The sequence below is a fragment of the Drosophila ficusphila genome, unplaced genomic scaffold, assembly GCF_018152265.1.
Source record: "Drosophila ficusphila isolate 14025-0441.05 unplaced genomic scaffold, ASM1815226v1 contig_791, whole genome shotgun sequence".
Classification (NCBI taxonomy): Eukaryota; Metazoa; Arthropoda; class Insecta; order Diptera; family Drosophilidae; genus Drosophila; species Drosophila ficusphila.
Window position 1 is genome coordinate 13,077,200 of NW_025064737.1, and position 24,480 is coordinate 13,101,679.

The 24,480-nt window shown below is 42.7% G+C and overlaps 3 protein-coding genes across 6 annotated transcripts; 2 read left to right on the forward strand and 1 right to left on the reverse strand.

The window, feature by feature from the left end:
* Positions 1–3,520: 3,520 nt before the first annotated feature.
* Positions 3,521–7,655, reverse strand: LOC108087337 (AP-1 complex subunit sigma-2). 3 transcript variants are annotated; one of them, XM_017184673.2, is made up of 5 exons: positions 7,510–7,655; positions 7,105–7,283; positions 6,740–6,848; positions 6,543–6,680; positions 3,521–4,015 (listed from the first exon to the last, which is right to left on the reverse strand). In XM_017184673.2, the coding sequence occupies exons 1-5, from the start codon at positions 7,510–7,512 to the stop codon at positions 3,971–3,973; spliced, it is 474 nt and encodes a 157-aa protein (XP_017040162.1). In that variant the 5' UTR covers positions 7,513–7,655; the 3' UTR covers positions 3,521–3,970. The 3 variants fall into 3 exon arrangements, with proteins under 3 accessions (XP_017040162.1, XP_017040163.1, XP_017040164.1); XM_017184674.2 differs by lacking the exon at positions 3,521–4,015 and adding an exon at positions 4,409–5,197; XM_017184675.2 differs by lacking the exon at positions 3,521–4,015 and adding an exon at positions 5,242–5,630.
* A 268-nt stretch (positions 7,656–7,923) lies between these two features.
* On the forward strand, positions 7,924–14,433 carry LOC108087222 (bifunctional glutamate/proline--tRNA ligase). The gene is made up of 6 exons (XM_017184501.2): positions 7,924–8,081; positions 8,269–9,186; positions 9,459–9,630; positions 9,686–10,748; positions 11,239–13,110; positions 13,182–14,433. Exons 1-6 carry the CDS (start codon positions 8,039–8,041, stop codon positions 14,268–14,270), a joined length of 5,157 nt encoding a protein of 1,718 aa, XP_017039990.1. The 5' UTR covers positions 7,924–8,038; the 3' UTR covers positions 14,271–14,433.
* Positions 14,434–18,463: 4,030 nt separating this feature from the next.
* On the forward strand, positions 18,464–23,791 carry LOC108087230 (putative fatty acyl-CoA reductase CG5065). Of its 2 annotated transcripts, none has more exons than XM_017184516.2 (6): positions 18,464–18,540; positions 20,416–20,651; positions 21,632–22,026; positions 22,347–22,456; positions 22,525–22,975; positions 23,053–23,791. In XM_017184516.2, exons 2-6 carry the CDS (start codon positions 20,430–20,432, stop codon positions 23,468–23,470), a joined length of 1,596 nt encoding a protein of 531 aa, XP_017040005.1. In that variant the 5' UTR covers positions 18,464–18,540; positions 20,416–20,429; the 3' UTR covers positions 23,471–23,791. The 2 variants fall into 2 exon arrangements, with proteins under 2 accessions (XP_017040005.1, XP_017040004.1); XM_017184515.2 differs by lacking the exon at positions 18,464–18,540 and adding an exon at positions 19,652–19,674.
* The last annotated feature ends 689 nt before the right edge of the window (positions 23,792–24,480 follow it).

A 24,480-nucleotide genomic window follows, 5' to 3' on the forward strand; every position in this document is an offset into this window, starting at 1 on the left:
GCGTTCGACTGGCGTGGGCGTGGCAGGTCGAGAATCCGGCCAGCTTGAACTGCTCCTTCTGATCCAGCTGCTGCTGCTTTTCCGACTTTTCCTGTTGCTGCTGCTGCTGCTGACAAAAGCGATGCGAAAGTGACGACGACCAAAGTGACGGCGACGACGGCTGCATTTTCATCCATTGGTCAGGTGGCTGCTCCCTTATCCGGACATTTGCCTGCCGGGATCGGTGTTATTCCTCGATCTATACTTTGTTAATCGTTACTAGTTTCTATATACATATTGGCTATGTATCATATTTGTTTAGACTTATGCATCTTTGGTTTGGTTAAGCGTTTTCGGTTTAATAACTTTCTTTGGTGGTGAGTTTTTCTATTTGTTTTTGGTTTGTTTGACTGTTAATTATTTACAATATCTGGCGCTGCACTAAACAAAAAATTGATATTGGGTATTTGTAAATGTGTGCCATTTGAAATATATAATAATTTTCTTGTATTTTGTATATAACACTGCACACAGGCGCGGACACACACGTAGGCACACTTCACTCGGCGGGCGGTCTTCACTTTACTACTACTAAAAACGAATGGCCGCAGCAGCAGCAGCAGCAGAAGCTCGGAAAATGTTTTTCTTCGACTTCGCTCTTTCCTTGCCTTTTTCCACTTTCCGCTTTCCTGCGCTGATACGTGGGCGCCGCACCCCCAAATAAAAAAAAAAACAGCAGACCCAAAAAAAAAAAGGAAAACGTTTCCCGATAATAAAATCCACAAGAGCGGGAGTTTCCACAGGGAAATGCGAGAGAAAGAAGGAAAGAGAGAGTGATTGGGATGCGCGAGAGAGAAAGCACGCGTCATGCGTGGTGAGTTGGCTAAAAAAGTTCCCAGTATTCTTGGAGCACCATAAAAAAGTAGTAGACATCAATATAATAATAGAAGTGGCAAAAATATGATATCAACAGCGTGTACCGCTGGGCAAAAGAGAGAAGGAGCGAATAAGCGAGAGAGAGAGAGAGAAGGAGAGGGAGAAAGCCCGAACTGCATTGCTTCATTTTCCACAGCGCGATTCTATTAATTTCCATTGCTGCGGCGCCCTCAAGTATGCAACATGTTCTATGACGAACCAATTACCACGGCCACCCACTTTGCCACCCCGCCCCTTCCCCCACACAACCGCCCACTGTGAACGGGGATGGCCAAGGACAATCCAGTCAAATATTATATCATACAGGTCCTAATAATAGACGGAAACAAAGGTAACGACACTTGAAGTTTTTAACTTGATGACAATAAACGATAGCTAACGGAAAGCACACAAATCCACAGTGTGTGTATGCGAACAGTTAAGGTCGGCATAATAGCCCTTGAGAGCCAGAATCTTGGTCTTTATAATGTGTGAATCACTTAACGTGCTGACTGAACAAGCAGCAAACTTGCGGCAAATTAAAGGTTCTTATGTGTTTCTGCTTGGTGATGTTTTATGCATTTATATTTAATTTCTTCGCTTTAAGGGGCTTAAGGTTTATCTGGTTTAAAACTTCATTTGACTGACTAACTGATCCTATTTTTTTAAAATAGTTAATATCCAAAAGTGAAATATAAGGTCATTGCTAACAAAGTTTTTAAAACCTCAAAGAACAAAGTAAACCAACATTATTACTCTACCAGGATCCTTCACATTAATAAAGTCGCATAAGAGCATTGTGAAAACTTAAGAAGAGTTTGTGAACTTGGACTTGGCATGGGCATAGTACTATTATTCGGGCCGCAACTGTGAGTGTGGAGCCAGCCTGACGACGTGGAATGTCCAGGACCCGTTTCCCGTGTCCAATGTATCCTGGCCACCAGGCGATGTCCTGGCGACATGCGCACTCCCCAATCCACCACACGGCTGCTCGATCTCAACTCCACCACGGCGGAGCGGTTGAACGAAGGTGGCCAAGTTTAAGGATAAATCACAACGAGCAATATTTTTGCAACAACTGCGATGTTTGTTGGGCTGAGGGGTGAAGTGATGAAAACTTTGCGGCTTTGCTTTTCTATCGGAAAATTATTGTTTTGATTTGGGCTGGGGAGGGCAGGGAAAAAAAACCGAAAATTATGGATGCTAATGGGGGGCCCCAAAAAAAGCAAGATATATAGATTTCAGAGGCTGTGTATACACACACTCTACAACTGTAGACAAAGCAGCCGTACTTCGCCCACTCCGCCCACCGCCCCCCTGGACTTGCCACCCACTTTTCCCACCCAATGCTGCGCGCTTCGCTCTTTTCGGGCCGCATGAGCAAATCGCAATAGATAGAGAATTTTTTTCTTTCTTTCTTTTGCTGGCGCGGCTTGATTCCTTGCCACCACATATATACTTATATATATATGTATATTCATGTATCTTAGCAGTATGCGTGTGGCCTTGTCTTTTTTCATTGCTAATCACTCGAAGGAGTTAATTATTTTCGATCCCGTTTCGGCAAGGAAAGTCAAGCCTGGAAAATTCAGTACTTGGCACATATGACAACGTAATTTTCACGCGCACACACACTATCGCGGTTTTGGAGAGAGAGAAATTTTATGTACCATACATTTTTGAAGCTGCAAAATTTTGCACACTCGATTTTCACACTGCTGCGGCTGCTGCTTCTAATTTTCCATTCGATTTTCCCCGCACTTCAGACTTTTCCTTCTCCGGATGGAAAATTTTCACCGCACAAGTAGCTATTTAACCGAGTTTTTCGCGAGTTTTCCCCGAGTTTTTCACGGTTTTCGTGCACTTTCTTGCACACTCGCCGCCTGCTGCGTTTGTGCGTTTGAGTGTGTGAATTTTCCTGTGTGCTAGCTATGAAAATGAAAATCCAGTGAAAATCCGCAACCGTTACGTACGGAAGAGCACACCTAGCTGCTGTGTGTGCTCCGCTGAAGACGATGGTGCGCTCTGCGGACGGGTTCGCAACTTTCTCGCAACGCAGCGCCTTTATCGCTGCTCCGCCTGGCGCTCTCGCTCCGTCCCGCTCGCACTCGCTGGGGGGCCAATCGCTGCCTCTCGCTTACCAGTGTGTTGAGTTCGAGCGAGCCCAACAACAAACAGGGGGGAAATTTTGGGGGAGCTCCCGTTAGCGAGAGAGGCTGCTCTTTCTCCCTATTTGAGGAAGGATGCCAGCGCTTGTGCCGTTGCCTTCTCTCGTGTGCTCTCTCTGCATTTTTGGCTCTCTCGCCCGCCCCCCAAATAAAAATGAAATCAACAATTTGTTGGACGTAGAGCTGCCAACTGGCCCCCAGAAAAATGTGGCCAGTTTGTTGAAGAAGAAAAAATAGACCAAAAAACAACCGTTATACCATTTGTACAATTTCTGTTAAAAATTATACGTAAGTAGTACCGATGAAAATTTTAATCAATTTCCTTATTTACTTACCAAAAACATGTATTAATATTTTTTTTTTTAAGTTTATTACATTCTTTTGAAAGTTTATGAGGAAAAAGGAACCCGCGAAATCCAGTTGAAAAATTCTTATTAAAACCTATAAAATATTCAATCTTTCACATTCAATAAGATTTTTATTTGTAGCAAAGAATGTATGAAGTACACAGAGCTTTGATTGGTTACTTTGGATACAGCAATTTCCATATATTTTTAGGGCTTTTAACTTACAACTATAGAGTTGAGCACACCGTCGATTAATCGCTTCACTTTGCTTTGCTTATCTCTAAGTAAATCTTTACAAGTATGAATGTGTATGAGCAGACGATATTGCTGCATTTGTAGAGTAAAATGTGTTGCAAATTGCATTTGCCAAGCGAAATTAGGAGTAAGTTAACAGCACTTCTATACACAATCTTTTATGCTGACACAAGCTGGTTAAATAATAATAGAACCGATATACTTTTGGGTTACGTTGAATACAGATACACGCATACATTTAAGGCGACTTTAAATGGGTTCAATAAAGATAATGTCTTTCTTGGGTTTCTTTGTGAAAGAGCCAAATTAGCCGAGGCCATGATCGTCGAAGAAACTCTGCGGGGTCTCGTCCTGGAATGGGAGAATGCTTAGCTTCAGTTACGTGATCTATACTTTACTTCGATCAGGAAAAGCAACAACCAAACAAAAGCTTCTATACTGGGGACTGTCCCCCATAAATAGGCTAAGGAAAACGGGTATTTTGTTATAACAACTAAAAACAAAAGGACACCAAAAGGGTGCACTAAGCCAGACAGAAGGGTATATAGAAAGTTTGGAGAGAGTGAAGTTCAGAGATCAGATCAGTGGAGAGGGAATCAAAGCGGGCGTCAAAAGGTCAGAACAGTCAAATGGGTCAGTGACAACAGCAAAGACAACAATCAAAATATAAGTAGACAATTACATTAAATACAAACTGAGGATCACCAGGTCTTACCATTGTCATATAGCATACGAGTACATTAATTATGTTTTTGAAAAATACTTGGTTTTTATTTTAACTTTTTTTTTCAGTTACAAAACACAGAAAATTTGGCTAAAACGTACAACACACATACATAAACATATATATTTGTAGATATACATAACTAGACTTTATTCGGTTACCACTAAAGGATGATTATTACAATTTTCAATTATATATCGTTCTCATTTTTTTCAACATTAAAGCTTAATTGTTTCTATTGTAAGAATAGTATTGCGTATCCCCACTAAATTAGTTATTGCCCATTTGGTGATTGATTGGAATGATCTTTCGATTATATAATGTAGATAGGAAGAAGGATATTAATTCAGTTGAGAAAACCCCAGATGGAACTACGTGAGGTTGGCTTGTTTTGCATGAACTTTGCTGGATCTATAATATCTCTGTGTCTGTGTGTGTAATTTGCGAGAGAAGGTGTATGAAAAACCGCGTGCCAGATGTTTTGATGTTACTATCTATTTTTTAGCTTTTTGGGATTTATTGCTTTTTGGAACCTCACGCTGTTTCTTCATTTTCTGCATTTTATTCAGCGCCTCAGTGCTGTACAACAGTCAGAACACACACTAGTGTTGGCAAGTGGATGTATCAGTGTTGGAAAGTGCCAAGTGCAGCACACATTATCGCTGGGGTGTATATGTGTGTCTTTGTGTTAATGTGTGCTTGCTGTGCCTGGGTTTTGTGTGCGTGTAATATCAACTACATAAGTTTTAGGGTGTTCTAGTTCTTTAGAGAAGTCCAATGTCTCTTAAAGTGCCCTCAACGGCTTCGTCCTGGAGTACAGAGAATAAGAACAATAAGAACGAGAAGAGTAGAAGGAAAGAGAGTAGTAGTAGTAGTGGTGGTAGTACGAGTAGTGGTGTAAGTGTGAGTAGAATGTGTCCAAAAAAGAAACCAACTTTGATCTTGTTTTGTTTTTCTTTCGTTTACGGCACAACTTGGAAACACGAAATGCATATTATTATATGGATGAACATCACAGCGCAGCGCGGGGAAGGCGGGGAAATGGAAGCTGGGCAATATACAGATATGTACAGCTGGGCGAAGGTTTGACTGATCTGATCTGACCTATCGACACTCCACTAAGACTCTTTGCAGATCGGGAATATAACTTTATGTTCTTTACACTGTTTCTTTGGGTCGGGTTTTCTTTTCTTCTGGATTTATCTTTTGTTTTTTTGATTAGTTGAGATACTCATTGAAGTCCTGTGGTTGTTGTTGGTGGTTGGTGGTGGTAGTAGTAGTTGTGTTAACATCGATTTATGCAGTGGCGGGTAGGGTAAGCGTTAATAATAACAAGAGAGAGGGTACATGGGTTACACATTTATATATGGTATATGGTATGGCAAGAATATGTATATTTCAACATCGTTTCTAGTTAGTTAATCATCTACAAAGGTCATGCAAAATAATCAAGCCAACTAAGGTCGAGATTTTCTACGATTCGGGTTAGGAGACTTACGAATTTACTGCCACAAACTAAACAAAAGCAAAAATTGTACTAAAAATGGCAAACAAAGGTTATAGTATTACTGCACAGCAACATCTATGGCAAGTTCAATACTGTGACGATCAATTATTTCCTGGTAAGCTCTCACAATTCACAATTCGCTTTCGATTAGGCAAGTTTTGAAACTCAGGACGGCATGCAACGACAATTAAACAAATCGAATGAGTGCGTGTGTGTCAGCCAAGGTGGTTTACATCAGTTTCGGAACTTAAAGTTAATGACAATGCTGCTGGAGAAACACACACGCACACTGTTCTTAGAATCTATTGCAGCGAGTAAAAGAACTCTTCTTGCTTCGAGTGGTTAGAGGTGTTCGGTTTATAGTACGAGTAGTATAGATATTAGTTTCGATTGCACAATTAGAGAAACAAGAACGAAAAAGTAGGTAAGAGTAGAGTATAAAGAGAAAACCGTGATATGCATGAGGTATGACATTGTAAACGTTATAGATAGGCATATAAATATAGATGCAAACAAACACTAACGAGGTAACGAAACTAAAAACCAGCAAGTTGAATAAATATGTAAAACAATTAACAATATCCGGCATAGGTAGAGTGACACAACCGTTTTAGGCATTACAGATCATATGTCTCGGGTGTACTGACCTCTTGGAGCAGATCCTGCGAGGCAATCGCCTTAAGTACATTCTTTTTGGACGTCTCCTGGATTTCGCCGCCGATGAGCAGCTCGTCCAGGATAAAGTAGGCTTTCTCGAAGTTGAAGATTATATCCAACTCGCAGACCTGTTTGTGATGAGGAAATATAAAACGCTATTTATGGCAAAGTGGTGTCTACAACTTACGCTGCCGAAGTACTTATCCAACAACTCCACGTAGCGATGAATGATCTCCAGTGTCAGCAGCTCGTTGTCGTTCTGCTCGATGGCGCAACAAAAATACAAACTGGCATACCTAAAAAGATACAAATAGGAACACATTTGAATACGTAATAATGTTATGAAATGATATTTCCCGAGCTGTCAGGGTACTAGGAACGTGAAATTAATATTTGTATAATTTAAAATTTGAGCCCTACATTCATATCTTATCAGTTATTATTGCACAAAGCAGCCCTTAAAATAGGTAACTAGGCATTGACTGCGAACTGTGAACGATTCCAATTGGAAAACCTTAATATCATTTTTAAGTTCGTAACCCAACTACTCACCTCTTGTAGACAATTTTGCAGTCCTTCCACTCCAGAAACGAGCACATTTTGGGCTTCCGGGCGAGTATCGTGGTGACCAATTCCCGGGTGATCTTCTTTTTTACCTTGTCCGGATAGGCCATGTACCATTTCTGTAACCGCAGTTTGCCCTGCCGGCTGAACAGCAGCATGAAGAGCATCTGGAATCGGGAAGCACCTTCTTTAGTACAGCACTTTTATTGATTTGGATAGTTTGTAATTTTCTTTAAATATTCATATCTTTTTTGGCCAGCGAAGCTCCCAATTTCCACTGACACAGTCATCGAGCACCCACACACACATTTGCAACTTGGAGCCACCGCATCGACAAAACCAAACCGATTTCCAAAGAAATTAAATATTCACTTGTTATTTCTTAAGCCTCACCATTTATAATGTGTTTTCTCTGTTTAGCTGAGTTTTTTCGTCTGCTGCGCTTACAAAATATAATGGAAATTACTATTTTCCATGCAACAACGAAAAAACACACACGGATAGTTCTTCTTCATGCAGAGCTGCTGTTCACAGCCCACCTGTCAACGTGTAATTGCGAATAGCAGTACAGTGGGATTCAAACGAAAAGAGCCAGTGCAGTTACAGACAACACAGCAAATTGTTAATTTTATATGCTTTGCATTTTGTTGAAATTTATTATCTTGTTATACCTTATAATATTAATCTGTCTATAAAATACGTGTTATTAATAAACATCAATTTTTTTAGAATTCGTAAGTCCACTGTATCTAAGTCGTGCGATGTTTACCATTCACAGCGAGCTATCGAACGGTAGATGCAGCTCTCTTCGTCCATCTCTATAGGACTGTGTAGACGTTAGCAGCTGGCCGTACTCGTGCCGTTTATTAAGCCGAGAAATTTCATCACTTCAATTTAGATTGCAAACAAACAAGCAGCGACCATGTCAATAAAGCTCAAAGCGAACCTAAACAATCCGCCGATAAGTAAGTACCGAAGGGATGCCGGCTGCAGTGACCTTCTTTGCCCGGAAGATGTGCACTTAGTGAGGTTATATCCGCAACGGGGTCTATTTATGTACACAATATACATACCAGGCATTCTATCCGACCCTATCCCACTTTTATTGCATTAGTTTCGTATCGTGCGATATTAATTGAGTCATCCGTTTAGGTGGCCTGGCGACGGCGCACCTTATCAATGACACCGTACCCGTGGAGATTGTGTGGAGCAAGGAGGAGACCTCGGTGCAGTTCCCGGATAATCGGCTGCTAGTGTGCCATTCCAACAATGATGTCCTCCGTGCCTTGGCAAGAGCTGCCCCGGATTACAAGCTGTACGGTGAGACGGCTATCGAAAGGACACAGATTGATCACTGGCTGTCCTTCTCGCTGACTTGCGAGGACGACATTTCTTGGGCACTGTCCTTCCTGGACAAGTCCATTGCCCCGGTTACCTATCTGGTGGCCAACAAGCTGACCATCGCCGACTTTGCACTTTTCAATGAGATGCACTCCCGCTATGAGTTCCTGGCCGCCAAGGGCATTCCGCAGCACGTTCAGCGTTGGTATGACCTCATCACCGCCCAGCCTTTGATCCAGAAGGTCCTGAAATCCCTTCCAGAGGGAGCGAGGGTCAAGAGGAGCCCACAGGCGTCTAAGGAGCAAACGCCCGCCAAAACGGGAGAGCGCAAGCAGGAGGGCAAGTTCGTCGATCTGCCAGGTGCCGAAATGGGCAAGGTGGTCGTCCGCTTCCCGCCAGAGGCATCTGGATACCTGCACATTGGTCATGCCAAGGCGGCGTTGCTGAACCAGTACTACGCCCTTGCCTTCCAGGGCACGCTTATTATGCGATTTGATGACACGAATCCCGCCAAGGAGACCGTTGAATTCGAGAACGTCATTCTCGGCGATCTGGAGCAGCTGCAAATTAAGCCGGACGTGTTTACGCATACCTCCAACTACTTTGACCTGATGCTAGACTACTGTGTCCAGCTGATCAAGGAGAGCAAGGCATATGTGGATGACACGCCGCCGGAGCAGATGAAGCTCGAACGCGAACAGCGCGTGGAGTCGGCCAATCGCTCTAACTGTGAGTATATCTTAGTTTATTTATCAAATTAAATAATTTCTAGTTATGTGTCAACTTTGGCACTTTATGATGAAATTCCACAGTTGTTTTATAATTAACGGAAGTTTTAATTAAATAGTATAAAATTATCAAGTTGACAGTTGTTTTGTGCACATTTCGTCATTTTAAGTTGTAAATTGGTAAAATGTAGCTAATCTAGCATATAATATTAAACATAAATTACAAAATACATGGTACGTTTTAAATGTAATAATCATTCTTGTCGCTTTCAGCCGTCGAAAAGAATCTTGCCCTTTGGGAGGAGATGGTTAAGGGTACTGAGCAGGGTCAAAAGTACTGCGTGCGGGCCAAGATCGACATGACCTCTGCCAACGGTTGCATGCGCGATCCCACCATCTACCGCTGCAAGAACGAGCCACATCCCCGCACAGGAACGAAATACAAGTAAAAATTTCACATAACTCTCTAAAAACAAATATATAATGCTTACAATTTGTAGGGTGTATCCCACCTACGACTTCGCCTGTCCCATTGTGGACGCCATCGAGAATGTGACCCACACCCTGCGCACCACTGAATACCACGATCGTGATGATCAATTCTACTGGTTCATTGATGCCCTTAAACTGAGAAAGCCGTACATCTGGGAATACAGTCGGTTGAACATGACCAACACGGTGCTGTCCAAGAGGAAACTCACGTGGTTCGTGGACTCTGGTTTGGTAGACGGCTGGGATGATCCGCGTTTCCCAACGGTGCGTGGCATCATCCGTCGCGGCATGACTGTGGAGGGCTTGAAGGAGTTCATCATTGCCCAGGGCAGCAGCAAATCCGTGGTGTTCATGAACTGGGACAAGATTTGGGCCTTTAACAAGAAGGTGATTGATCCGATTGCTCCTCGTTATACTGCCTTGGAGAAGGAAAAGCGCATTGTTGTAAATGTTGCTGGTGCCAAGGTGGAGAGGATCGAGGTTAACGTCCATCCCAAGGATGAATCACTGGGCAAAAAGACCGTCTTACTGGGTCCCCGCATTTACATCGACTACGTTGATGCGGAAGCATTGAAGGAGGGTGAGAACGCAACCTTCATTAACTGGGGCAACATCCTCATCAAGAAGGTGAACAAGGATGCCTCTGGAAACATAACGTCCGTTGATGCTGCCCTCAACCTGGACAATAAGGACTTCAAGAAAACTCTTAAGCTCACCTGGTTGGCTGTGGAAGATGATGCCAGTGCATATCCGCCCACATTCTGCGTTTACTTCGACAACATCATCAGCAAAGCTGTTTTGGGCAAGGACGAGGACTTCAAGCAGTACATTGGCCACAAGACTCGCGATGAGGTTGAAATGCTGGGCGATCCTGAGCTGAAGAAGTGCAAGAAGGGCGATATTATCCAGTTGCAGAGGCGTGGCTTCTTCAAGGTGGACAATGCGTATGCTCCTCCCAGTGGCTTCACGGGTGTTCCCTCGCCAATTGTGTTGTTCTCCATTCCCGATGGCCACACGAAGGATGTGCCCACCTCGGGCTTAAAAATCAATGCGCCGGACGCGAAGACAACGGTGAGAGTTGAACACAATTATTAACTGATTAATGAATAGGGAGAATGATTATTTGTTCCCATCAACTTTGATTACTCTTTAAACAGTAATTAATACAACTATTTTGTCACCATTGCAACTAATTTTTAAACAAAAAGAAGAGTATTCCATATTCGATTTATAGCAGAAAACATTTATTGTTGATATCTGCGATATCAGCTGTTCAAAACTCTACCTTGCTCTCTTCCATTTGGCTCTCTGAAGCTCTTCACTTTCTCTTATTTATGTGCCGCGTTGGTTGGCCGAAGTCTTCTTCTTTGGCAAAAACCAGTTGTATGCTGAAGCAACAAGCGTGTGGATCGTTATCGTCTGTTTAACCAGTAAGGCAACAAATTCAAAGAGGGGCTCGCTGATTAATGCATGTCGCCCTTGCTGACGTAGCAAAATAGTTAAAAATGTAAAAATGTTGCTTTTACCAAAAAAATATTTATAAAAGCTATTTTTCTTTTAGAAAAAGGCATCCTCTCCTGTGAAATCAACCGGTCAAGCTTCCGAATTAAACAGCCAAATTACCCAGCAAGGCGATCTGGTGCGTGATCTTAAAGCCAAGAAGGCAGCCAAGGATCAAATTGATGCTGCTGTCAAAAAACTGCTCGCCCTGAAAGCGGATTACAAATCGGCCACTGGAAACGATTGGAAACCTGGACAAACGCCAGCTGCTCCCGCCCCAGCTGCTCCCGCCCCAGCTGCTGCTTCTTCTTCTACTGCCAACGACGCATCTTCAGTTAATGCCAGCATTCTGAAACAAGGCGATCTGGTTAGAGATCTGAAAGGAAAGAAGGCCGCCAAGCCCGAAATCGACGCTGCCGTGAAGACTCTTCTAGAACTGAAGGCTCAGTACAAAGCCCTCACCGGTCAGGACTGGAAACCGGGCACTGTACCTCCCACTGCCGCTCCAGCTGCATCTGCTGCTCCCCCGTCTGCTGCTAACGATTCGGTTTCCCAGATTCTAAACCAAATCACTGCCCAGGGCGACAAGGTGCGTGAGCTGAAGTCAGCTAAGGCCGATAAAACCACCATCGATGCTGCAGTAAAAACGCTGCTTAGCTTGAAGGCGGACTACAAGACAGCCACCGGAAGCGACTGGAAACCAGGCACCACAGCTCCCGCCCCAGCAGCAACTGCAGGAAAAGTCAAGCAGGAGAAGAACCCGGAACCTGCTTCTGCCCTTGCTGTTAACACACTGCTCGAAAAGATCGCCCAACAGGGTGACAAAATCCGTCAGTTGAAGTCAGCCAAAGCAGAGAAATCCCTGGTGGACGCTGAGGTTAAACTGTTGCTAGCTTTGAAGACGGACTATAAATCTTTGACCGGTCAGGAGTGGAAACCAGGTACTGTGGCTCCTGCTCCAGCAACTGTCGCCGTTGTAGATCTCACTGCTGGCGATTCAGGCAACGACGTTGGAAGTGTTCTGGGCAAGATTCAGGCACAGGGAGACAAGATCAGGCAACTGAAGTCGGAGAAGGCGGCTAAAACCGTAATCGAACCGGAGGTTAAGACTCTGTTGGCTCTTAAAGCGGAATATAAGACGCTGAGTGGTAAGGATTGGACCCCGGACGCTAAAGTTGAACCCGTTGTAGTTAAAAAGGAAGCAAGTCCCGTTGAGATGGCATCGCCAGCTAAGGATCAGCTCACCCTAGAGATCAATGCTCAGGGGGAGAAGGTGCGTGCGGCCAAGGGAAGCAAGGCAGCCAAGGAGGTAATCGATGCCGAGGTGGCCAAATTGCTGGCGCTGAAAGCTAAGTACAAGGAGGTCACCGGCACCGATTTCCCTGTTGCGGGACGAGGAGGCGGTGGCGGTGGAGGCGCTGCGAAGAAGCCTCCCAAGGAGGCTCAGCCGAAGCCAGCCAAGCCAGTGAAGAAGGAGCCAGCGGCCGATGCTTCCGGCGCTGTGAAGAAGCAAACCCGCTTGGGTCTGGAGGCCACCAAGGAGGATAACCTGCCCGAATGGTACTCGCAGGTGATCACCAAGGGGGAGTTGATCGAGTACTACGACGTATCCGGTTGCTACATCCTGCGCCACTGGTCCTTTGCCATTTGGAAGGCCATCAAGAATTGGTTCGATGCTGAGATCACCCGCATGGGTGTCAAGGAGTGCTACTTCCCCATCTTTGTTTCGAAAGCCGTTTTGGAGAAGGAGAAGACGCACATAGCGGACTTCGCTCCCGAGGTGGCGTGGGTCACCAAGTCCGGTGACTCAGATCTGGCCGAGCCCATTGCCGTGCGTCCCACCTCCGAGACCGTCATGTACCCCGCCTACGCCAAGTGGGTGCAATCCTACAGGGATCTGCCCATTCGTCTCAATCAGTGGAACAACGTTGTGGTGAGTATTACTATTCACTCGCTAACTTAATCGATTTTAAACTAATACTATATGTATTTCCGTTTTCACAGCGCTGGGAATTCAAGCAGCCAACCCCGTTCCTGCGCACCCGCGAGTTCCTCTGGCAGGAAGGTCACACCGCATTCGCTGGCAAGGAGGAGGCCGATAAGGAAGTGCTGGATATCCTCGATCTGTACGCGTTGGTCTACACCCACTTGCTGGCCATTCCCGTGGTTAAAGGTCGCAAGACCGAGAAGGAGAAGTTTGCGGGTGGTGACTACACCACCACGGTGGAGGCTTTCATTTCCGCCTCCGGTCGAGCAATCCAGGGAGCAACCAGTCACCATTTAGGCCAGAACTTCTCCAAGATGTTCGAGATCGTTTACGAAGATCCTGAAACGCAGCAGAAAAAGTACGCTTACCAGAACTCCTGGGGCATAACCACGCGAACGATTGGCGTGATGATCATGGTGCATGCTGACAACCAGGGTCTGGTGCTTCCACCTCACGTGGCCTGCATTCAGGCTATTGTGGTACCCTGTGGCATTACAGTGAACACCAAGGATGACGAGCGGGCGCAGTTGCTGGACGCCTGCAAGGCGTTGGAGAAGCGTCTGGTCGGAGGTGGAGTTCGTTGCGAGGGCGACTACCGGGATAACTACTCGCCCGGCTGGAAGTTCAACCACTGGGAGCTGAAGGGAGTGCCACTGCGCTTGGAGGTCGGCCCCAAGGACCTGAAGGCCCAGCAACTGGTGGCCGTGCGTCGCGACACCGGCGAGAAGATCACCATCCCGCTGGCTGACGTTGAGAAGAAGATTCCCGCTCTCCTCGAAACAATTCACGAGAGCATGCTGGCCAAGGCGCAAGTAGATATGGACAGCCACACCAAGAAGGTGTCCAACTGGAACGACTTCTGCAGCTTCCTCGAGCAGAAGAACATCCTGCTGGCTCCCTTCTGTGGCGATACGAGCTGCGAGGACAAGATCAAGGCGGACAGTGCCCGTGGCGAAGAGGCCGAACCAGGAGCACCCGCCATGGGCGCCAAGTCGCTGTGCATCCCCTTTGAGCAGCCGGCTCCCATCACGGCCAACGACAAGTGCATCAACCCCGGCTGCACCAACAAGCCCAAGTTCTACACTCTCTTCGGACGTAGCTACTAAACGAAAGCGAGCTGGAACGAAGCCAGGCTTCATTGTTTCTCCACACCATACTTTTAACATAAAAATTCGATTAAGTTCGAAGAACCGACATGTACTCTGATTTTTTGCAAGGATCTTAATTATCATGTTAAACCGAATAAAACCTAAAAATTTAAATTAAAAACAAGGTGTTTTAAATGGTCTCGTCAGTCAAGTATGCAATAGTAGGTGGCTACTTTTGTACTTTAGTTCCTGTTAGTTCAAACTGCATCATTAGTTAACTTTTTATTTTTTTTCGTGATTTTTTCAATTGTAAGATACAACCCCTTTCCAAATTTTCAAAAAATGGGATTCCTGAAAATTGACCAAATTGAAATTGGCATGTCACTAAAAGTAATTTTGTTTCATTGATTTTATATAAATAAATAATTTAATTAAATTTCATGAAAATCGAATGACTATATCATATAGGTGTCATAGAAACAATCGGAGAATAGCTAGCTTCTTTTCTTGTTTTAAATCATACTTTGATACTTTGCTTAGTTCCGTTTGTAAGGCATAAATTATTTATAAACTTCTTTTCGATAAGGAACACTTGACTTCTTAACAAGGTATCAATCCTATCGCCAGCCAATTAATGTTCAATTACATGTCAATCAACCTATATCAAACATATTAGCTCGGGTGTAGTTTAACGACCCTTTAAATACCTATTAAAAGCACTCATATATTTGCCAATTGCAATCAAGAATAAATAAAGTTTAATTTATAGCGTGTAAGAAAGTACTGGTGAGAGTTCTGTTTTTCTTTACTTGCTAATATCAACAAACGAAACACATCCAAACCTACCGTTTAATCTTTTAATAACGCCAATTAAAAGAGACTTAGCGGCCCCATTTTAATAAGTCGATAATTTTTCAGCCACAATCAATGGATTCCATCTTAAACTGTTTGGAGGTGGGTAGAGAATATGATCCGGCATAGTAATTGATATCAATATTAACCTATCCCAAGAGCCCGGGGCATTTACAATTTAAATTATAAATGTTTGAGTTTGTGCTACACCGGTCACCAATTTATTTTTTTCCCGCTTTTTACACTTATAATGATTGCCATTAGTGATAAATAATATAATTGTCATATAATTGCATACGTATGGGAGGCGAAAAGTGGTTTAGAAATGTAACCTTAACCAAGTGAGAGTAACTACTGCTAATGAAATGCATATTGCCACTTTGAGTCAGGTGCCGGTGTGGACTTGTTTAAAATGGAAAAATAATGGCCGGGCCCACACTGCGGATGGGGAATGTGGATAAGCCAAAAGCTGGACAATATTGCGTGCCGATATGCGTAAACATCAACAACAGCAGAACGACAAATGACAGTAGACACAGTCAAACTGAGATAAACCAACATGACTATTTCTATTTGCCTTCACTGCCATTCACAACTGGTTTCCCCGAGGAGTATTTTCAATTGTGCAATTGAAACATTCCACCAATTAAAGTAACAGGTTAACAGTTTAACTACAAAATAGTGAACAAAATATGCAATATTAACCAAATTCTTTATTCGAAGTGATTGTAACCATTTAATTTTGAATAATAGCCAAGTACGATTTATAAGTTTCATTTTTCAAAATCCTTTACAATATGCACACATTTCAAGTTGCGAAACGATGTTTCTATATAGCTAAACCCACAACACAGCTGCTTTGTTGACTCAGGTCAAACCTTAATGTGTTCTACTGACTTGTTAATCGAATCTCGCACAAATGGCAAATATTTAGTGTTATTCAGTATTCAGTATGTAGTTTTCGCGAAAGCAGCCGAGATTTGCAATTATGTTTGATTTATGGCATCGGTATCGGTCCCGATTCGATGGGTGGTTGCCGGGGGGTTATAGATCTTGGAAATCCCATTTATTCCATCCGCAGCTCCAGCTTTACCTCTTAACTCCAGCCCACTTGGAGTAATCAATTGCAATAAATTGCATAATGATGGCCGCGACTGATCGAATACATGGTTCATGTGTATCTGCAACCTGTTTATAATTGCTGGATTATTCATCGGTAATGTACAATCGAAAAATATAATGGGTTGGCCATTTGGAGTTGCCGATGTTCAGGGAAGTTATTTGCAGAATGCAATACGACATTTTTAGAATACCAAAAGTGCGTCATATTTGAAAGTAGATCAACAAAAACAGGCATAAGAAGAACAACGCATAAAATATTCTCAATTAACGAATAAGAACAGGAATAGAGATCTACGTAATCAAAAACATTTTTATCAAACTAGCAAATGACTTCTAATTAAATTCATCTTAATTTAGATTTCTGAATTAGTCATCAGATTTGACAAATATTTTAACTCAATTCTCACATTATTTTAGATTTAAATCAAAACAAAAACATCTTGCGATTTACTTTTAATAATTTGCGTTGATTTATGGAATCTTTTTGCTACACCTTATTTATGAAAAGGCTTTTTTCATTTCAATGTAAGAGGCTTAAAACCACCTATAAGATAACCTTTGGATTCACTAACATATTTTGTAACTTTTAGCCTTTAAACAAAAGACGTGTGAAAGGCAAACATAAGCTGGTTAGTAAACTGTTGGAAATCAAACAGGATCCAGCTGAGATCCAAGATTATAAAAATAGTGTTGAAATGACAAAGATCAAAAGCCTAATCCAAGGAATTGTTCGTGGTTTTAACCACGTGTGATGAAATCTCTTCCGCTTGAATTAAGACGAGACCCAGCTGGGAACTGGGAAGTTGAAATTTGGCTTAGTCGTGCATTTTAGCGGTTCGGTGACGAGACAGTTTCCTCGGTTCTCTCGCGTTTACAGAACCAATTAGAGTGAAACTACGAATTGGGCTGCTCCAGGGGCGTCCAACGACTCGGGCTGCCAAAACAAATTATGTCATCAAAGGAAAGGGAAATGGAAATGGAATACAACTGATAGGCTGCTGCGAAGCCTGTTATTAAAACTCAAAACCTGTGGCCCAACAAACCGGGCGGAAAAAACGAAATCGTAACGGAGACGTTGCTGATTCAGAATTTCAAGGTCGTCGCATCACGACATCTTCTGTTCGTTTTGTTACCAGATTGTGAAATCCCCCAGCGATCCTGTGGTTGTCCAAATCCACGAGTCCCCCGCTTCACCAATCAACTCACCTGACGGGGCAACTTTTTTTTAACTGACCATTATCACAGTTTGCAGCCGTGGATCAGGTTCCCCAAGAGGAAAAAATCTCTTCTACAGCCAAAAATTGCATGAATGCATTTTAGCACGGAAATATGCTTGTATGAGTTGTCTCATTTTGTGCATACACAACTACAGTGAAGATTCCAAATGTACCATCTTATTAAAAGCATGACAATATATGGTACTACACTTAAATAGATGAATCATCAAAAGTTTTTGTATTTTAAGCAAACAAATTTGTTGGGGGATTTATTAAAACCCGTAGACCATCGGCTGTTATGGAAACAATTTCACAATACAAACTTTTCCAATGGAATAATAGTGAAACGGGAGTTTTCCTATAATTTCTTTAGGTTACTATTTTTTAATTACATGACTATAATTTTAAACATGTAATGCACGAGAGTGTTATTAGTATAAGGCTTACTTTACGGGATTTTGGATTGATGAAAGAAAGTTCCCCTTATGGAAGTGGGACTGTTTATGCATCTGTTTCGCTGCCATGGATGACATGCGCTTTTTTAGGGCCACCTCAAGTGGCTGGCCTTGGTTTGGTGCGGCTCCTTTTTTTGCGGTCGAGGGGAATTTTGTTTTGGACTCCGTCTAGGGTTGCCAGGGTTGCCAGGTGCTGCCAGGTTGCAGTTTTAAATCTCGGATGGCCAAGTCTGAAGACGGGCGATCCATTAGCATTGCCCTTGCTCGAATTGCAGAGCTTTAAGTGCCGTTTAATTGGCTTTAATTCGAGTGTTTCGATTCGGTGCGTGTTTGTTTTTGTTTTTTTATGGCCTGGCAGAGGGCAAGCTCATCTTACGGCCAGTAAAACCCGGAAAGCAGCACACTAACAAACTCACCTGGCTTCCACACCTGTCTGCGCACACGTACGCTGAGCGAGTGTTTGTGTGGTTTTGCGGAGGCAGCGACGCCGGCAGCGCCGAGTTTCCTTTGAGCCGAGTATAACTTCAAGCCAATTGCCCGCTTTCAATTCAGTTGCCGCTGAGTTTTCAACCGATTCAATTCGAGACCGCAAACATCACTCAAAAGATTCGCCAGTCACCGTCGTTCGTCAACACCTTAGAAGTGAGTTTTAAATAATGCCGAGGTGTTAAAAACTTGGTCCAATAGTCATTGGCCATCCCAATCTCCCCGTGAACTTTGGCTCAATGTGTGTTTGCCCATACAATTGGCACGAGAAGCCTGCAAAAAAAAATAGCAAAATGTCAATCCTACAATTGTAAACGAAAAGTGTGCGAATGTCATAATTTGCGTGCCACAAGTTACGTGAATCCGTCCGTCCGGAAAAAGGGGGCGTGAAAAGCAGTGTAATGTGTGTTTCATTTGAGGAAAAAATCTCTGACTAAAGCAGCCTACACAATGGGAATAAAATTCAATGGAAATTAGTGCTCTTAGAACGGCACAGCGCAAGTGCATTCAAGTTTGTGGCTTAAGTCTTTTGTTTGGACAAAAAAAAAGGAATTGTCCCAGAGGAAACATTCATTTTAAGCTCGTGCATAAATCAACCCATTGCAAAACAGTGAAAAATATATATTTGCTTTAAATGTTAAAGCATTCTAATGCATAACAAAGTCCAAACAGAGTGGAGAAAATAGGGGCTTTTAAAATGCAAAAATTGTAAAATGTATTCAAGAATCAAAAATAAAATGAAACCGCAATACAATACTCAATGCTACGGTTTCGTGTAAAATTAAAATATATATATTTACTTTTTAAAATTCATTCATAGACTTAGAAAAGATTTCCGCGCCATACAAAAACCAGAATAGACGAATAACTTATAAGTGAATTTTTGCATAATTAACGTAACCAACAAGGGCTGCACTTTGTATTCAAGCAATCAATCAATTTAAGTTAAAATATATTCTTATATTTAAAAGCAATAACATCAGAAAAAAACTTAGTGATAAGCAAAAAACCAATTGGATATTCTCACAGTTTTTAGTTTAGTTTTTTGATTGCTGTCGTAAGCTGAAAATACGTAACACCATTACAAGTTGGAAAAGTGCTTACTTATCATAATGGAAAAGAAAACAACTTTAATTAGGGCGGCTATAAAATGAGAGCAAAATGCAGAGACTCTTTATGCAGTTAAAACACTGAAGTTTAACGACGGCCCTAAGCCATCATCAGTTGGCTAATTGCTGGACTTCCACCCGCACTCGCATTGCCCAAGATGCGTAATGCACACAGTTAAAAGTAAAAACCTAAAAATAAAAAACCAAAATAAAGCAATGAGCCTAACATTAACCCATGGTCGGACGGACACTTTCCAAACACGATAAACAAACAAACGGTGGCCGCTAACAGGTCTTTAAACTTGTCGCTATTTACCAACATAAACAGATGATGTGCGAGGTGTGATGGGAAGCGGTGATTTTGGGGCGGGGACACTCGGGGAACGGACCCCCGAAAATCCCAATTGGCCACGGCAATTACACGCGGTTGGTCAACAACATCGCCGTTGTCTCTGCATGATCGTGTTTCATCAGTATCCGCCGGTGACATTGAACAAGAATCTTGGCCGGAGTAGGTTAGACAAACAAACGGCCAACCACTCGATCTTGAAAACAAATGGATGTAATGCCAACTGATCGCCACTTCCTTTAGTTTATTTTGCAAACTATTAAATGCCAAAATTTGTACTCATATTTTAGCAAGACAATAAGAACTAATAGTTTAAGTGTATTAATAAACACAAGCAAGTTCTAAGAGCTATTACAATCAAAGCCCAGAACCTTAAAATGTGAAAACTACTAAAAGTTTTTAAAAGAAGAAAAATAATCCAGTTATAAATATATAACAACAACATAATTAAATTTAAAAAAAAATTTTAATGTAAAGAATGTTGAAAAAGACAAACTATGGCCCTGGAAACAATGTCAAAAATATTTAAAATATATATTATATCATTAAATGATTCCTTTCTTTCCTATTTAGAACGCTGCTTAACCATGGACATACTGAAGAGCGATGCCGATTGCGGCGAGTCTGATATTGCCAATTTCTATGCCAACAAAACTATACTGATAACCGGAGCCACTGGATTTATGGGCAAGGTTTTGGTGGAGAAACTACTACGGAGTTGCGGGGATCTTAATGTTATATATCTACTAATTCGCACCAAAAAAGGAGTCGATCCCAGCGTTCGCAAGGAGCAGTACTTCAAGTGTGTGGTATGTTTATCCAATGACCTTTCACTAACCTACCGGAAATCAAAACATTCCATTATTAAAAGCTGTAAATTAGAAAATTTATTGGTCGTTAATACGGCCTCGCGTTAAACAGCTTAATTAGCGTCTACTTAAATATCCATTCTCCGCTGTAACACGTAACGTATACTTAATGCCAATTCGTGAAACGCAATGCATATACATTCTTTGGAATTTTCTTGTTGAAAACAACAGCAGTGATTTGCGGTTATTGGAAACTTCGAAAAACCAATAGTTTAAGCAAGAGTAATTATATTTTAGGGGATTCTCATTAAATTTCACAACAAAACGAATCAAAACGGACTGTTAGAGAAACTGAATTTTTTAATTTTTTCAATCAATTTTTGAACGTCGTGGTTACTCAATAGTATAAATGTCAATGAGTCATAAGTTTCCACTCTCTATTTGGCAAACGTCAATAGAAATCTTACAAAATCTGAAGCGATTACAATTGCCGACCTTGCCCACTGGTCTATGGCAATAATTTCCACCTCAGCTCCGAATCGCAACGCACTCGCACGTGAATACTCAGATATAAATTCTATATAATTACATGCCATAACTGGCACCGTCGCAGTTGAACTAATACTCCGTTTGCCCTCCGCCAAAGGGAAAACCTGCAATCGCGACCCCCGCAAATTGCCAAATTATCGCACTGCTCAAAGACACCAAAATGTGGTGTTACTTTGGGCCAACAAAGCGACCCACTCAAACACATCCACGGCGTTTATAAGTCAAGGTGATCATTATTGGTTAAAAAAAAGGCAACAAAATCCAAAAATTACAATGACTCTTAATTGTTGGACGTTAAGACGGTGCTAAAACCAGCGACATGGCCCATTAGGCGATTCTAGCCAGCAGACAGTGGCAACTTTGGGTCCGAATTGCAATTTCAGCGCCATGACACTTAACTAATGACCGACCGCCTGTTATTCGGCTCTTAGATTTTCAGCAAGCTGCTGGAGAGGAATCCCGGCATCGTGGACAAGGTGCGCGTGGTAAAGGGCGATCTGCTGGAGCCGGACCTTGGCCTGAGCGCCAATGACACCAACACGCTCGCCTCCAACGTCGAGGTGGTGTTCCACTGTGCGGCGAATGTGCGCTTCGACCAGCCGCTGCGCCCCATGGTCATGATGAACGTGGTGGGCACCCTGAAGGTCCTGCGCCTCGCCGAGAAGATGAGCCACCTGCAGGCGTTGGTCCACGTGTCCACCTCCTACTGCCAGTGCAACGAGAGCGTCCTGGAGGAGCGCGCCTACGCGGCCCCGCAGAACCCCTTCTCCATCATCGAGATGGTGGACACGATGGAAGACGCAGCTCTGGCGGAGATCACACCCAAGTATGTATTTAATGAAACAACAAAGTTTATCCTTAAATAATCACAATTTTATATACTACTTTTAAAGCTTCCGCACTTAATAATTTGCAAATATTAGTGCTTGAATAAAAAACTTTATGGGGTGTCATTCAAAGTTTATTTATTTACAATCACTTTTGCAAAGTTATTTAAAATAATCAAATATGTTCACACCCCCTAAAACAGTAAAAACACTAGTAAAAATAACAAGTTCGTGTGCAATAAAATGTTCAAAGTTCCAGACTCCTTAAATACCCACACCTTTGCACCCAGTAACAAGTTTCTGTGACTTTGTTCCCCAGATTACTGAACGGCTTGCCAAACACGTACGCTTACAGCAAGGCGCTGTCGGAAGATTTAATTTGCAGATACAACAATAAGCTGCCCATAATCATCACAAGGCCTTCGATTGGTGGGTATTGTGTTGCACTGTCTACTTTTTGTGCCTCCTGCTTAATTGCTTTATTAAATCCGTTGCAGTGACGGCGGCCATTCACGAACCTTTGCCCGGTTGGATTGAGGGCGTCAATGGACCCACTGGCCTCATGATCGGCGCCGCCCGTGGAGTCATCAGATCGATGCACTGCAATCCGGACTACGCCTCCACGGTTATTCCCGTGGACAAGGCCATCAACGGGATGATCCTGTGTGGCTATCAACGTGGCAAGGCCAGCCAGGAGAAGGGAGGCCAGCAGACGGGAGTGGAGTTCTGCAACCTGTGCATCTCCAGCAAGGCTCTGATGTCCTGGGGCGACAGCATCGAGACGGGCCGCCGGTTCTTCTACGAAACGCCACTCAGCTTCGCGCTTTGGTATCCCGGGGGATCCATCAAGAAGAACTACTACCACCACCTCTTCTGCGTCATCTTTTTCCACTATCTGCCTGCCTACTTCATCGACTTTTGGCTGCTTGTCTTCGGTCAGAAGCCATTGTGAGTAGAAATTTTTTCAATAAATTTTCTATGATATAATATTATATGGTATTATAAACCTTTTCAATTTATTTTAGCTTATTAAATGTCCAACGGAAAGTTTCGACGGGTTTGAAGCTTTTGCAATACTACACAACAAAGGAATGGGAGTTCCGAAACGAGCGGTTCCAGGAGATGAGCAGCAAGCTGAATACTCTAGACCAGGACCTTTTTGACACGTCGGTGGGTCAGGTGAACTGGGAGACTTACATTAGCAACTACATAGTGGGCATGCGCACCTACATCCTGGGCGAAAGTGAAGACACTTTACCCCAGGCTCGAAAGGTCCTGCGCCGTCTGTACATCCTCGACTGGGTCAGCAAGGTGCTGTTCTGGTCCCTCACCTTCTGGTTCCTGTGGACCCATCTGGATGGGTTCGTGGAGAGGAGCGACGCCTTCATCCGATCCTCACTCAGCAATATTTATCACGAGCGAAACAGCACTATACACGCATAAGTTCTTTTATAATTATTTCCCTCAAATATAGTCGGCAAGATTTTTTTGTTTTAAGTCAACATATGATATTATTTAAATTGGTCGTTGGGAACTGGTTCCGCTTTCGAACTAGGGAACTAAACGTAGTAACCGTTGGCCCAGCAAGGCTTAAAAGCTGTTTTCTCATGTTTTACCAACATAGCTATAGCTTAAACAAACTGTTGTTATCGAAATTTGAATCAATGTAGGGATAAGCAAAGAAACTTTTTTACATCTGACCATTGAGATTGTATAGAATACTTTTTAAATAAATAAATAATAACAGTGTTAGGTGTCAATTAATTCATGTTGTTTCTATGCGTTTGTTATTGCCTCAAGTGCTTCGAAATTTGAGTACATCATTGCCTCATCTAAAATCGACACTCAGCCCACGATGATAAATCATAGCCTAATCTCCAAGTCAAAGAAAACGTGAACGTGAAACCGATAACAAATAGCCAGCTAATCTCTCCCTGGCAACGAATATAGCCGCGAGTTTGTGTTCCTATTGGGAGAGCTTTTCAATGCTCTCGCTTTTGCGGAAGAGAGATGAGATTTTTGGTCAGGAGATACAAATTAAAAAAAAATACATACTTATTTTAACTAATTTAACAAACAATTACTATTCGAAAAAGATGACGACGAAGAAATGAATACCCTGAACATTTTCGGTTAAAAATTCAATGCAAACATTGGCGGCCTGACATCGACTTCGAATAAAAATATCGAATTTAAAAATATATTACCGTTTGCGTTAAATTTATAAATGCACCAAAATGTTTAACAAATTTTTTTGGGAAAGAATTCTCCTTCTCGGCGAAGATAAAAAATTATACAAAAAAATGTACCTTTTAGTCGTTCTCTGTTTACCCATTTGGGAAAATGTTGTCCAATATAAAGTTTCAGTTATCGAGGTTGTGAACAGCGCCTCTAGCGGATGAATATGACTGCCGAGTCGTTGCCAGAGGTTCAGTCCGTTAACGTTCGGGTGG

Excerpts from the sequence above, each read along its gene's own strand:
- LOC108087337 (XM_017184673.2), bottom strand. Across the intron at positions 6,849-7,104 it reads TGCAAAATTGTCTACAAGAG|GTATGCCAGTTTGTATTTTT; the intron begins GTGAGTAGTTGG and ends GTATCTTTTTAG. Across the intron at positions 4,016-6,542 it reads CGCAGGATCTGCTCCAAGAG|GACGAGACCCCGCAGAGTTT; the intron begins GTCAGTACACCC and ends CTCCCATTCCAG.
- LOC108087222 (XM_017184501.2), top strand. The coding sequence starts at position 8,039 with ATGTCAATAAAGCTCAAAGCGAACCTAAACAATCCGCCGATAA. Across the intron at positions 8,082-8,268 it reads CCTAAACAATCCGCCGATAA|GTGGCCTGGCGACGGCGCAC; the intron begins GTAAGTACCGAA and ends TCATCCGTTTAG. Across the intron at positions 9,631-9,685 it reads CGCACAGGAACGAAATACAA|GGTGTATCCCACCTACGACT; the intron begins GTAAAAATTTCA and ends TACAATTTGTAG.
- LOC108087230 (XM_017184515.2), top strand. Across the intron at positions 22,027-22,346 it reads CTGGCGGAGATCACACCCAA|ATTACTGAACGGCTTGCCAA; the intron begins GTATGTATTTAA and ends TTTGTTCCCCAG. Across the intron at positions 22,976-23,052 it reads GTCTTCGGTCAGAAGCCATT|CTTATTAAATGTCCAACGGA; the intron begins GTGAGTAGAAAT and ends AATTTATTTTAG.